The 14,728-nt window shown below is 39.7% G+C and overlaps 1 protein-coding gene across 4 annotated transcripts in view; it reads right to left on the reverse strand.

The window, feature by feature from the left end:
• Window positions 1-14,728, reverse strand: part of loxl3a (lysyl oxidase-like 3a) — a 29,901-nt gene that overhangs the window by 3,717 nt on the left and 11,456 nt on the right. For 2 of the 4 annotated variants that reach the window (XM_056250164.1, XM_056250163.1), the window contains exons 5-10: window positions 8,104-8,296; window positions 7,780-7,960; window positions 7,479-7,633; window positions 6,863-7,033; window positions 4,038-4,197; window positions 3,704-3,947 (exon numbers count right to left, since the gene is read on the reverse strand). In XM_056250164.1, coding sequence (XP_056106139.1) covers window positions 3,704-3,947; window positions 4,038-4,197; window positions 6,863-7,033; window positions 7,479-7,633; window positions 7,780-7,960; window positions 8,104-8,296 — 1,104 coding nt within the window. Of the gene's footprint in view, window positions 1-3,703; window positions 3,948-4,037; window positions 4,198-4,600; window positions 4,757-6,862; window positions 7,034-7,478; window positions 7,634-7,779; window positions 7,961-8,103; window positions 8,297-14,728 lie in introns of all 4 variants that reach the window. The other 2 variants (XM_056250166.1, XM_056250165.1) reach the window with 2 other exon arrangements.

A 14,728-nucleotide genomic window follows, 5' to 3' on the forward strand; every position in this document is an offset into this window, starting at 1 on the left:
GAAAGTACGTAAAAAGGCTCTACATCTTCTACACCATTGAATTCAGACTTTGCAGTGCTCTACAGCATTGAGAGGCTATACTTTAAAGGGATAGTCAACACAAAAATAACATTTCTCTTATGTTTTTTCTTCTTCTTTGGTACTCAAAGGTATATTTTTGAAGAAGTAGATCTTGAGCAGTTCAAATCGAACTCAAGAACCAAATCATTTTTGAGCCAGTTCTTTTTAGTGTACCGGTTCGTTTGGTTTAAAAATCAATTAAACCCACTGAATTTGGTAAGTGTAAAAATTGTGAAAGTGTTTATTTACAAAATATCTAATTCGACAGGCCCCCAATAGCGAATGGAGCAAGCATGACATCTGGCCAAAAAAGTTAATGTTTTTGACCATGTTTTATGAACTTTGGCCAGTAGGTGGCACATCCACCACCAGAGGAAAATATTATTTAATACTGTAATGTTCATTTTATGCAAATATTGTAACTGGTTTGTCACACGGCTATTTGGTCCCCAATGCTTCTCAATAAGAGTGAATATTTTACTAATTTTTAAAATACAGTTTTAAGTCTTCAATTCAACGCAGAAAGCACAGAATAACAACTTTTACAGATGCAATAGTTGTTTAAACATGAAGGAGGAAAACATTTTAACCATGCAGTTGTGATGCAAAATATTAATATTTAAGCACTTAGCCCATGCACTACACTTCAGCTCAGTGTAGTTGAAGGTTATAGCATGACGAACAGAAACCACTGTGAGACTGATATAACCAGCCCTGGATCATGTCGGCACACGTGTTCATTTAAAGCAGAGACTGCCAGCTTGAACTTCCATTCACCCAGTAGGTTGTCCAGGGTCTGAAAGCCTCTGCTCTGGTTTGTAGGAAGAAATTTATATCAGTTTATGACCTTTGGAATGTTGTTCAGCCGACATGACCACTAGCGCTCAGTGTTAGTGAAGCCATATGGGTCCTTGGGGCCGCAGCTGGATCAGGCTGGAGCAAAAGGAGATTCAGCAAAGCTGCCAGACGCTTAAAAGAAAAACACAGTTGATAGATCTCTGTTCAAACCAAGCAAGCCAACCCAATATTCTCAGCGAACAACAGACACGAACGCTTGGCCATTCATTGCATTGCAACATAAGTTTACTGATCATGCATTCTTGCATTACTGTGGTAGTAAAAAACCTCAGTACTCCTGGGGGTGGTAGAAGCTTTAAATGTCTAAGGCATTTAATTGGATGTTGACAATTTAATTACGTTTAATTAACTTGATTGGCAAGAGTGTCTTCAAACTGTTGTCACGATAGTAGTCGACCGGAAAGACTAAACTGACTGTAGAAGAAGACAGTTTTATGGATAATTTCTATTGTAGTGACCCTTGACGGAATGCTAAGAATTCATTAGCATTAGGCATTAGGCATTATATAACAATGAACCTATTTAATAGTGTTCATTAAGTAAGGATCTAAGATGAGTAAATGCTGTAAACGTATTTTTTTCAAGCTATAGTTATTGAACTAATATTGTTGAGTGTTACTTTTTGTAGGCCAAAACCCAGAAACGAGTTCGCAATTTAGCACTTCCGATTCCATCATCCTGAAGTCAATGCGGGTGTTTGAATGGGTTTTTGGTTAAATGCCTGAAATTGAACAAGCTCAAGATATTTTCATGTTTTTTTTCTACGACATAAAATTCATCAGTAATACCCGCTTTCAAGCGTTATGTCTTGAAAAAGGCAGTTGTGGAAAAGTGGTTAAATGAGACTACAGAGATTGTTGGGACATTAAATGTAATTTCATCGAACAGGTAAACCCATCTAATAACTAGTCTACTTTCACAGCTATATTGTGTTAATAATTGCAAACTATTCTAACTCAAACTTTCAGGGAAAACACTGCAAAAATGCGTTTCTTACTTAGTATTTTTGTCTTGTTTCCAGTCCAAATATAAAACAATTCTTAAATCAAGATGCATTTACTTAAGTAGTAAAATGCCATAAGATATTAAGTCTTGTTTTGTGGGGAAATAAATCTAAATTAAGTGAGTTTTTGGTTAAAAAAAGCTAAATTATCTGCCAATGGGGTCAGAAAAAAAATGTTAACTCAAATGGAAACAAGATTTTTCTTACCCCATTGGCAGATAATTTTGCAGTGAATGTTTGTGAAAGAGCTGAGTGTGGTGTCATTGAAGTCATGTGACCGTGGTGTAGCTCATTAATAGCCTACTTTAACTTTTTACTTCTGGCGATTGTATTTAGGGTTTTTAAAAATTCATAAAAGTTGTGTTCATTTGTGAAGATCATGATGAATAAAACGTGTAAGAATCATTGACTTTAGTTGGTCACATAGTTTATTTTCTGCAATGACCCAAAAGCCATCACTGCAGCGCTCTATTTTGTGATGAAATTGAGCTTGCAGTAGCGTATGTTTTTGGGTCTTAAACACATGCTCCACCTTAAAGAGAGAACATATAACCTGCGGGCCTAGCCTGACGTCGTCATACTAGTCAGAATGTGAGTCTGATACTGCTCCATTGGGCTGTGATTATGGGGCGTGTTTCAACCAAATCAGGAAAAAAAATACCTCTGCACGCAATTGGATAGGCCGAATCCCGTAGGGACCAAAAAAAAAAAACATCTTTCCGGTCGACAAATGCCTTGATCGCGGTTCTCTGTTCCTCTTTTAAAATGAATGCGTTGTATAGATCTTCTATAGAGCTGGTAAGTCCCGCCCCTTCTATAGAGCTGGTAAGTCCCGCCCCTTCCGCTTACCCCGCTGGACCTCTAGGTTGAAAAATCATCAATGCAAGTGAATGAGAGAAAATAATTATTTTCTAATCCCTTTTGAATTTTGCAATGAATGTGAACATATGTTGTCTGTGAATTTGTTATATAATTTTTCGTGTAAAGAATGCTACAATTTAGCGGGTAGAATTTTCATACGGTTAGACTTAGTGTGAGAGCACTTTGTGGACTACAACTCTTCGCTGCTTTCGACGCGTTTGATATACGTCACCACCACTAGCACACGGATCCCGCTAAACATGCCTTTGTTTGAATGGTGACATTTGGGTACAAAACACACAGGCATCTCGATCTAATTCCTTAGATTATCGCACCGTGATTTGTGGAGGGAAAATGTGTTATGCGGTGACGTCACATATGCGACGTGTAGTCTTTCTCGTTATGTCTATTCCACTACTGCTAGCCAAAGAATCATACAATATACTGTCAAACTCGTTACATGAGAAATTATATAAAAAATTCACAGACAACATATGTTCACATTCATGGCACAATTCAAACGGGATCAGAAAATAATTATTTTCTCTCATTCACTTGCATTGACACTTTTTCAACCTAGAGGTCCACTTGGAGTTTTACGGATGGGCGGGACTTACCAGCTCTATAACAGACACGATGACGGATTTTGTTGTAAACGAATTCAACCCAAGCGCTCTTTGGTGACGTGGATGATTACGTTACTGTTGATCATCTGTCCATCGTCGTATAACGCCCGCCCTGACAATTTGATTGGTCCGAACAGCTTTGGTTCGGGCATACTTGCTTCACAGCGGGTCGAGTCCAGACCGAACTTCCCATCCTCAAATGTTGTGGGCGGGGCTAAGTTCGGCTGGCATCCAGGCTACTGCGGGACAGGTATGAGATTTGAAATTTAGCAACAACAAGAGCTCCTCCGTTTACCTATGGCATTCGTGCCACACCCATGAGTGGCGGCCGAGCCGTGGTCTGAAGTCAGCCTTGCCGATGTTGTGTATCTGGGAGGAGAAGCGTAGCAGGCGACGGTGGCCGTATGGCCAGTTGGCTTGAGCAGCTGATTTGGCGAGGCAGTTTTCCTCTGCTGCACAGTACAGCATGTGCAAGGGTCGGTCCTCGATGTAAACGCTCTGCTCCACCAATGGAGCGTTCAGCACCAGGTCCGAAGCCGCTACGGATTGTGTGAGAAAGTGAACAAACATATGATGGAATAACGTCTTTTGAAACACAACTTTTCTTTACAGACTTGCATATCACTCACTGTCTGAGCAGATGACGCCAGCGGAGAACTGCGCTCCCGCTCTTTTGCAGCTGATGACAGGATGATGCTGACAGTCGGTCAGAGTCATCTCATCTCCCTTACACTTCACTCCGCTCAGAACCATCTCCGTCACGTTACTGCTGTCCCAGTACCACGTTTCCTTAACACAGGGGAGAGCTCGTCAGTAGATGAATGAGTTTGGCAAATGACTGAACATGGATAAAACAAGAAACACAATACAAAGCATGGTAATGTCAGCATTAGACATTAATTAAATCTGAATCAAACCATATAGCAAAAATAATGGCAAATACTTCCATTGGTCAAACAAACATTTTTGGTTTTGCTGTTGCTGGTTGCCTTATTTTGAGCCACAATGTTTCCACTTTCAGTCTATGAATACATTTCTTATTATAGCGAAAAATTGATCTTCAAAAAACGGTACTTAACGGTAGTGCATACTTCACACATGAATAGCTCACATGTCATGTTAATATGGGATTTCAAAACCAATCAAGCTGCGATGCTTGATCAGCCAGTCCCATAGCGCCTCTCTTACTCACAGTGATAGCATGCAGGCAGTATCTGAGGCCTAACTGTCTGCACGCCACCATGGCTTCTCTTGTGGTCCATTTGTCACTGCATATAGTTCCCCACCTGGACTTGACCTGAACCTCCACGCGACCCTCGTGATCCGTCCTGCCCCCCACCATACGGATCTGCAGACAGACCCCCACTGCAAGGGCTTAGCATGCAAACTAGGCTAAATAAAGTGAAGAAGCTAACAAATTGCCGGCTATGCTAATGCTTGAATTACAAAGTTCTATATCTGCTAGTAATGATTTGATTTAGTGGATTATTGTGATCAGTCCGAGAGGCAAAAGAGCGTGGTGCGTTTTACTAATAAGTCCATGTATTGCAGGGTTAAGAGGTGTTAGCATTATGCTCTGTTCACACTGTCTTGAAAATGTATTGTTATCAGTTGAAACCTCTTGAAAATTAATGCACTCACACTGCAAAAAAAAATATTTTTCTGAGATTTTCTTTCTTTTTTTTGCAGTGTATTTCAGGGAAGGCGAACCCGTCCGGCATAATGAGTGGCCATGTTTTTGTGTGACACCCCAGATTTTCCTACATAATATCAACACAGAAAATGTGGAAAAAGTGCAAAGTTGTCTGGGTTTACTTATTTTTAATGCACTGCAGGTTTGAAACTCTGCAAAAACAAACCAAAAAAAAAATATCAGATTTCAACCAGACCTGTACTGAACCCCCAATGGGACAGGGTGATGAAAAATACTGCTAATGCATTTCCTAGCAAAACTTCTGCATTCCCCTAAGAAACATTGCGTTCGCTCACCAAACTTTTGTGTTCTTTGCGAGCAAATGCAAAGTTTCTTGGAGGAACGCAAAACATTTATTTCCTCCCATGTTTTTCCCTTCACCATGTCCCTTTAAGGGATACTCCACTTTTTTTGGAAATAGGCTCATTTTACAACTCCCCCAGAGTTAAACTGTTGAGTTTTACCGTTTTTGAATCCATTCAGCCGATCTCCGGTTCTGGCGGTACCACTTTTAGCATAGCTTAGCATACATCATTGAAGTGGACAAGACCATTAGCATTTCTAAAAAAAAAAAATGACCAAAGAGTTTTGATATTTTTCCTATTTAAAACTTGACTCTTCTGTAGTTGCGATTTTCTAGGCTGATATGGCTAGGAACTATACTCTCATTCCTGCGTAATAATCAAGAAACTTCACTGCCGTACCATGAGAGCAGCAGGCGTAATGATATGACGCAGCGCCTGAAAATAGTTCCGTTGTGTTGACGGAAGGTGGCCTATTTTCAGGCGCTGCGTCATATCATTACGCCTGCTGCTCTCATGGTACGGCAGTGAAGTTTCTTGATTATTACGCAGGAATGAGAGTATAGTTCCTAGCCATATCAGCCTAGAAAATTTACATTTCCCGTCGGTCTTAGTGCACGATGTAACTACAGAAGAGTCAAGTTTTAAATAGGAAAAATATCGAAACTCTTTGGTCATTTTTTTTTTTTTTTTTAGAAATGCTAATGGTCTCGTCCACTCCAATGATGTATGCTAAGCTATGCTAAAAGTGGTACCGCCAGAACCGGAGATCGGCTGAATGGATTCAAAAACGGTAAAAACTCAACAGTTTAACTCTGGGGGAGTTGTAAAATGAGCCTATTTACAAAAAAAGTGGAGTATCCCTTTAAGGGCTCCATAGACCTGCAGCAAACATTGCATTATATTTATATTATATTTTGGTAACACTTTTACAATAAGGTTAATTAGTTAACATTAGTTAACTACCTTACTTAACATGAACTAAGAATGAACAATAATTCTACAGCATTTATTAATCTTAATTAAGTTAATATTAATTCCAACATTTACTAATACATTATTAAAATCAAAGGTTGTATTTGTTAACATTACTTAATGCACTGTGAACTAACATGAACAAACGATGAACAGCTGTTTTTGTATTAACTAACGTTAACAAAGATTAACTAATACAGTAACAAATGTATTGATCATTGTTAGTTCATGTTAGTTAATACATTAACTGTTAACTAATGAACCTTATTGTAAAGTGTTACCTATATTTTTAATTTTGCACCGCCATTTCAGTAACTGCAATTACATTAGTTTTCTTGCATTGGAGTTTTTTTCATACTAAGCTGATTTTTTGAAGGTTTCACCGTTTCTGTGAATCCCCCTAACCTCCATGCTATATTCACTTAAACTACTCATCAACTCCATGTCTTTGCCTGTGTTGTATGTTATACAGTGGTTATCTTACTCTCAGGCCACTGCTGGCATGTCCCAACCCCAGCTGTCTGCACACTACCATGGCCTCCCGAGACGTCCATCCGTCCCCACAGATCAAACCCCAGTCCCTCATCTCACTGCCTGTAGAGAGCAGCAGCTCCACCCTCCCCTCCAACCGCGTCCGACCCCCTGTCAGGCGGATCTGCCACAGGTTACAGAGCAAGCAGAAAGAATTAAAAGACTTAAGAACCTTGACTTTGATCATTTCAACTTGATAAGCAGTGCTGCTTTAGGGCTGTGAGAACGTGTTTTTACTGCGTATTGCATCACCCATTTGAATAAAAGTGTGCTCATTGTAAATGATTTTACAGATTTTGGTGGTGCAATGCTTTAGTTTGGATCAGCCCTGAACAACATTGTTAGTGTTCATAGCTGAGCTAAGAAGAATTTGAACACAATACAAAACCCCATAAGCGTTAGTCGTAAATGAAGGCACTTTGATGAGGGCATCAAAGATTTTCTGTCTGAGGACAATTATGGTTATAATAAATGTTAAAAGCAGATTTGAGGCAGTTTTTTCTCTATACACTTCATAGTTTACTTGCTAGAAATAAAATAACAGTAGAATCATCATGCATGTGTCTGACCGTTTTCTCGAAGCCCATGTAGGGAATGTTGCAGATGACGGAGGCGTCCTCCATGTGTTTGCAGTCTTCAGCAGTGATGCTCTTATGAGGACAGTCCCACAGGCTCTTCTCATCACCACGACACTGAACCTCATTCATGTAGATGGGACCCATGCCTGTGGACAAGAGATCATAGCCTTTGAATGGGATATCTATCTATCTATCTATCTATCTATCTATCTATCTATCTATCTATCTATCTATCTATCTATCTATCTATCTATCTATCTATCTATCTATCTATCTATCTAGTGTTGCCCACCTTGGCCCATTCGCGCTCCAGTCAGAGCCTCTTTAGCGGTGCCGAAGCCCAGATCTCTACACACCACGCTGGCGGACTGCAGGTTCCAGCGGTCGTCACACACTGTACCCCACTCGCTCCCCTTCAGGACCTCCACACGGCCCTCACCTGCCTTTGCACCGCCCTTCAGACGCACCTGAGACTGGAGAATGAGAACGAGCATGATCACTGGAAGCCATAATACAGGTGTTTTTTTATTTATTCTGTTGATATTACCTCCAGAAATCGTGATTAATGTTAATATTAAATCAGTCCATTGAAAATTAATTAGCTTTATCTAATCACCATTGGATTGAGCTTGACTCGACGTGCTCTGGCCTGTGTGAACAGTGGCCCGGGCACACAGCTGACTACAGCAGCTCCTCCATTGGGACAGGGGGCGCTAGAGTTTGCTTTACTGAACTCCATCGTGCATGCTGAAAGATGAGCCTCATTTCCTGTGCAGGCCACTGAGTGGATCTTGTACACACTCTGGTGACTAAACAGAAACGCAAATGATCAAATGACATGCATTGTATCCCAAAACAATAGTAAGAAATTTCAATAATATTCTGTCTGCTGAAAGAATAATTACTGCTGTATGAGCAAAATAACAACAATTTATTATGTACCATACAGTAGGCTTATAATACACCAGAAGATGTCTTTGAATTCTGAACCTGGCAGTGCTCAAACCCGAATGGAAAGCATGACCGATTTCTTACATTCTATCAGCTTGCTGAGAAATAGCGTCCAGTCCAGTGTGAGCAAATAGTGCATACTGATGTTGCTTTTCCACTGAAGGCCATTAAAATGTATTTATAGAGTGTACATCTATAGTGTATATATTCCCTCAAAATATAATATATTATTACTTTCTCCTAAATGTGGGGTGAAATATGACCCAGACATGTTCTTGACAGCTTTTGAGAGATTCACCCGACCCGTCTAGCACGTGTAGCTCACACTGCAGTATTTGCTTTATGAAAGACAAGATTTTTTACAATGGTTCACCTGATTTATGACACGTTCCAGACTCTCACACAGGTGATGACATGACCAGGAGAGGTCTGGTATGGAGTAATATTACTGTAGTGAGAGAGAAGATACTTTCCTCTTGTGTGACTTTCCAGCACAAACTTATGTATGCAATTAAATGACAGAATAAAGAAATGAAGTAAAATACTGGAGAATAATATATATGTACAGAGGCCCCAAAAAGCATTTGGATGCTTAAAAATGCCTGAATGTCATTGCATTAGATTTAAAAATATAAAACCAAGTGTTTTATGGCATATGCAAACAATTCATTTAATCTGCAAACAAATGAAAAAGAATACATTTTTGCACAATGATTCTGACATTCAAACATTTTTAGGTGTGTCCAAATCTAATTTTTTAAGTTATAAAAACAGGCATTTTTATTCAATTTCTGGGAAGCACAGACATTCATACAGACAGACATCTGAGAAGTGTAGGAGATCATCCACAGTCTTGTAAATGTGCAGAGTGAGCTATTTCTGAAGTGTATCTAGCCAAGCACTTCTGGCATGACATTGATATCAATGTCATAATTACAAAGATGAAGAGAAGTACAGTATTTTACACATTTCCTTTCAGTAAATTATGTCAGAGCTCATGATCATTTAAAAGCAGTGGAAAGGATAAATGGCAGCTTTTTCATCCACCAAAGATTACTTGTGTTTAGTCAGCTTGTAGACTTTAATATTAAGCAACATTAAGTGTAAATTTAATGGCCTTCTGTCAAGAGAAGATAGTTCATCAGTCAGACTGATGAACAGCCAGTGGGAGAGTGTTTTTGGAGATCAACTTCAGCATGCTGAGGACTTGAGCTCATGTCTAAGGAGGTATGGGTCACTCATTCAGTTTAATACACACACAGAGACTGCATTGGTTAAAATGATAGCCATATTCTCACAATGCACATGTGTATTCTCCGATGCTGGCTTGTTTTTCTGTCCAGTCACAGACTGCTTACATTTCACCATCTGCTGTGAATCGGAGTAAGTGTCTGTGTTCAGATGTGGATGACTGTTTCAACACAGATGGAGGAGAGAAGCCATACAAGCACAGCAAAACAAAGCAATGAAATTACATTGAACCTTCATTATGGCAACATCAAAAACCTGCCGCCACAATCTGTTGTGTGTGGTTGCCAGGGTGTTGCTATGTGGTTTCTAAGGTGTTCAAAATGTATTTAGCATGTTATATGCAGTCAGGGTATTCTGCGGGGTTGCAATGGTGTTGTTTGCAGCAAGAACCTTGTCTTGATTAATAAATAGATTTAAGAGAATAAAGAAGTTTTGTAATGAATTTAAACCATTTTCAATATTTTTATTTTAAAATAGGCTTATCAATAAAAATGAATTTGTGCATGTAACGAGGTCTACTGGGGCCAAGCTTGGAAAACCCAAATACAGTTTTATTGAACAAACTAAATACAAACTATAAGCTTCACATGCACATGCACATGCACATGCACATGCACATGCACATGCACATGCACATGCACATACATAGGGAAACAATACTTGACAAAGACACATACAAACATGAGGGCTTAAATACACACATTGACTAATCACTAAACAAGACACACCTGTGAACATGATAGACAATGAACTAATGACAGCATGACACAATAGAGACTAGGGAAGCACATGGCAGGATCACATGAGGGCAAGGGCATCACATGACAAGTCAGGAAACATGACTGACATGAAACATGAACCAAAACCAAAACGAGACATGACAGTGCATATGTCGAAAATGCTTGAATATGATGAGAAACACGGCAAAATGTCTCTTGTCTCATCATACACGAATCACGTAAATGATCCTATATTTTCAATTCAAAGTAGTTTGAGTAGTCGAGTAGTTTGCATGACAGGATATTACTGTTGGTCGTTTAACATTTCTATCGTAAAAACATAAATCCACCCACTCATTTTTTAAAATCCCTATAAATCATAAGCAGTGTCTCAGAATAAGCCGTTTGCAGCTTCTACGCAATGTGATGTCACATATGCTTAGGCCCCGCCCACGACTGCTGACGGACTCTGCCCTATTAGCATAGACCCGCCCTGAGTGAGCTGTACACAGTCCGCCATGTTTATCTCCTCGCCAGAGTATTTAACAGCAGCATTCAAGTAAGAAATGTATTCTTATTAAAGCTACTAAAGTTGTTCAGTCAAGTGTGAGTGATTTTGTTGATTTTCTTTTGTTGTTTGATTCATATTAACAGCATTTATTTTGCTTTAAAGCTGCAGTCCGTAGCTTTTTTTGGATTAAAAATTATCTAAAATACATATTTGAGAAAATACATAACCAGCCAGTGTTCAAAACTATCTGCTTGCCTTAGCTCGATTCAAAGCGGTAAGCTTGTAATAATGTTTTTAATTCCAGTGGTACTGGTGGATTTCCGTGGGAGATTCGAGCATGTCTTTGCGTCATTACGTCACATCTGTACACATAAAGAAGGAGTCTCGGCTAGTAGGCTTTGAGTGTGAGGATGCTGGAGGTGGAGATTTATAGCCTTTTCTCACAGCACTTGATATAATTAAACTCATCAATTGGATGGCGGATCCAGAAAGGTTCAAACGACAATCACCAGTGACAACAGATTCACCTGCTGTAAAATGCAAAAAACTTCGTTCGGACTTCGGAGTGGCTACAGAAGAAAAGAGAGTGCATCCGGCCCATGCGAAAACAAGGATAATATCGGAAGGACATTACATGTAGTCACGCAATGCTGATGTTGTTAACATTAACAATTTGAGAACAAAATATAATTTGCACGGTTTTGCGTGATGATAAGCGATTGTTAGATTTAATCAGCGTGATTTACTGCAATGTCAGAACCAGAACAAAAGTGGATGTTACTCACTTGTTCACATTACATTTTCCGGTGAAAATTATTATGTTGGTCATACTTCCAAAAAGAATAATCTGTGATTCTGAATGCCAGTATCGACACCGGCGCGGTGATTGACAGCTGCACACTCTCCTCAAACATTGTGTTCATCCGCGCTGTGTCGTGTTGAAGTACAACTCACGTAAAGTTGATAATTCCGCGAATAACTGCAATTGCAGATTTCGAACATTGTCGCCATGACAATGAGGAAAAACTGCGGACTGCAGCTTTAATATACAGATCTAATATACACATGCGATTTATTTACTTGCTGTTTACATTCACAGACATAGCCAACTGTGTTTATGTGAACTTTGTGTGTATTTGACAGTTTAAGCGCAATAAAGAGAACTTAGTTTAATACTCAATAAGATTTGAAAGAGAACTTAGTTTAAAACTCACAGGACGCACCATCTGACATCCAGATTTCTGTGCGCGTGCTTCTGATATGTGCACTCGGAAAACCATATATCATAAGTTTAGACTGATAGGGCTTTAAAACACATGCAGATAATAAACTTTCATGATGATGAAGAACTGCAATGTCATGTGAGCGCGTCGACGATAGAGATGATAATCAAAACCAAAACATGCTTTAGTTCTTAGTTAGTAACCATGCACGAGTTTTAAAGGCGGGGCGGAGAGCAGCAGCTCATTTGCATTTAAAGAGCCATACACAAAAACAACATGTTTTTCCTTCCACTCAAAAATGATCTGTGGGCTATGTTGAGCTGAAACTTCACAAACACATTCTGGGGACACCTGAGACTTATATTACATCTTGTAAAAAGGGGCAAAATAGGTCCCCTTTAAAAACTGAAGTGTCACGCTGGAATTAATTTTTGGCTTCTGTAAACATAAAGCCCGCCTTCTTTGATTTAATTGGCCATTTCAATCATTTTGTATTTGTAACTTTTACAACTTTTTGTTATCCTAACAACAAACAGAGCAGGATCAATATCAAACATTGGGTAGACAATTTGGACTTTATAATTATTGGGAGGGCGGGGACTTGTCCCTGTCAATGGTGGATACGGCCCTGGTTTGCAGTACAAACTGTGCAGGACCACATCAAATTACCATAACATTTATCAATCGCTATTATATTAAATTAGAATCAATCAGAGAGACAAATAACGCCGCAGCTCAGAAATTTCCATCAGGGCCTCACTGATCTGTATTGTACATTTTTCACTGGCACAATGATAAAACTTCCTCATCCCTCACACAGTTAAAAACACGTTGGCTGGCAGCCCAGTGGTAACATATGGGACTGATTTAATTTTGCAGGACTTTGTAAACATTCGTCATTACTTTATGTGACAATGCATAACTGCTGCATCCCCCATGACCTCACGAAACACCGGGGTGTTTCTCTGCAGCTCATATATCCATCAAGATTCGTGTGTATGTGCTCACATTCCCTGCCAGGTTTCATAACAACATAATCCTGACTTGCATAAGTGGATTCTTGCAAAAGTCTTTTTGGCCGCAGCATGGGAAGTGTATGATGATCTATAATGATTCATTGGCCGAAGATCATGAAATAGAGACATTTTCCATCTTTTTAAAAGTGCCTGAACACGTGCAGTAACCAGGTATATATTTAATGGTGTATATGAGCACTTCATCTTGAGTATTTGAGGGAATAATGGAAACTATCTATGTGGCTTTGCAGCAAAAATGACAAGCAGACATCCAAATGCATTTGAAACAATGAACATTCAATCTTTTGAATGTCTAGATGCTCTGGCTGAAACACGAACGCTAAAAATAGGTTTCAAATAACATATACATAAAAATGCACAATAACTTTCCATAAGAATCCAAAATTGTCTAGATCACACAGACAAGTGATAATTTTAGAGGAAGGCAGCAAGCCACAAATTAGACATTCAGCTTCGAGGAATTTGAAACCGACCGTCTTGCTTTTAAAATGCTGTTTTGATCACAAAGTTCCTTCAACTGTTATAAAATACATATTTATTTTGTTTACAGCTATAAAATACCTGAAATTGCCTCAGAAACTAATTGGACCACCACATAGTGATGTATGTCTCGAGACCACTTTTACGTGGTCTCGGTCTTGTCACGGCCTTGACGGTCTTTGGTCTCGGTCTTGTCTTGGTCTCGGACCTCTCGGTCTTGTCTAGGTCTCGCTGTCTCAGACCGACATAGTGGTCAGGGGATTGAGCAATACAATACTACAATATCCACGACGATATCTGCAACGTATTGAAGCGCGCGTCCGAGTGAAGACAGTGCGGTGCGCGCGAGCCACGCGAGAAAACACTGTCTCCGCGCCACTGATCGCAGCGGCAACGAGCACTTTGATCACTTGATTTAAAAAACACATATCATGTACAGTTTTTGATATATTAATATTTAGTAAAACACATATCAGTGACATGATGGTGTTATGTCCGTTCAGGACAAATTAATCTGTGTTCGTTTGGTAACGCCTTGATGCATGTGTTGAGTATGCAGCTGTTTTGGTCTGAAATGAGAGTTCCGGTTTTTCAAAAAGTAAAGTGAGTTGTGTGCATTAACCTCTTGTCCAGCGTCCTTTTTATATGCAACATTTGGCGACGAGGATGGCTGAATTTTCACTTCCTCCTCCACCTCCTTTCCTCGCACTTCCCGGTGAGCCCACAATACCGTGGAATCGCTGGCATCAGTCTTTTGAAACGTACCTTCAAGCTACGGGACTAGCCGACGTGAGTGCAGTTCGGAAAACAGCTTTGCTGAGGCACTGTTTAGGAGTCGAGGGACAACGTGTACTGGAGACGTTAATCGGCAACGGGACAGATACAGACTATGCAGAGACAGTTAAACTTTTAAAAGATCAGTTTGCTGCCCCACAGAGTGCTTTATTGAGACGGTTTCTGTTTAGACAACGACATCAACTCCCGGGTGAGTCTGTCCATCAATACGTCTCCAACTTGAAAGGTTTAGCCAGCCATTGCAAATTTGGCGCGTTGACGGACGAGATGATAC

This window comes from Rhinichthys klamathensis, unplaced genomic scaffold (assembly GCF_029890125.1).
Source record: "Rhinichthys klamathensis goyatoka isolate OS25496 unplaced genomic scaffold, OSU_Roscu_1.1 h1tg000068l_1, whole genome shotgun sequence".
NCBI lineage: Eukaryota > Metazoa > Chordata > Actinopteri > Cypriniformes > Leuciscidae > Rhinichthys > Rhinichthys klamathensis.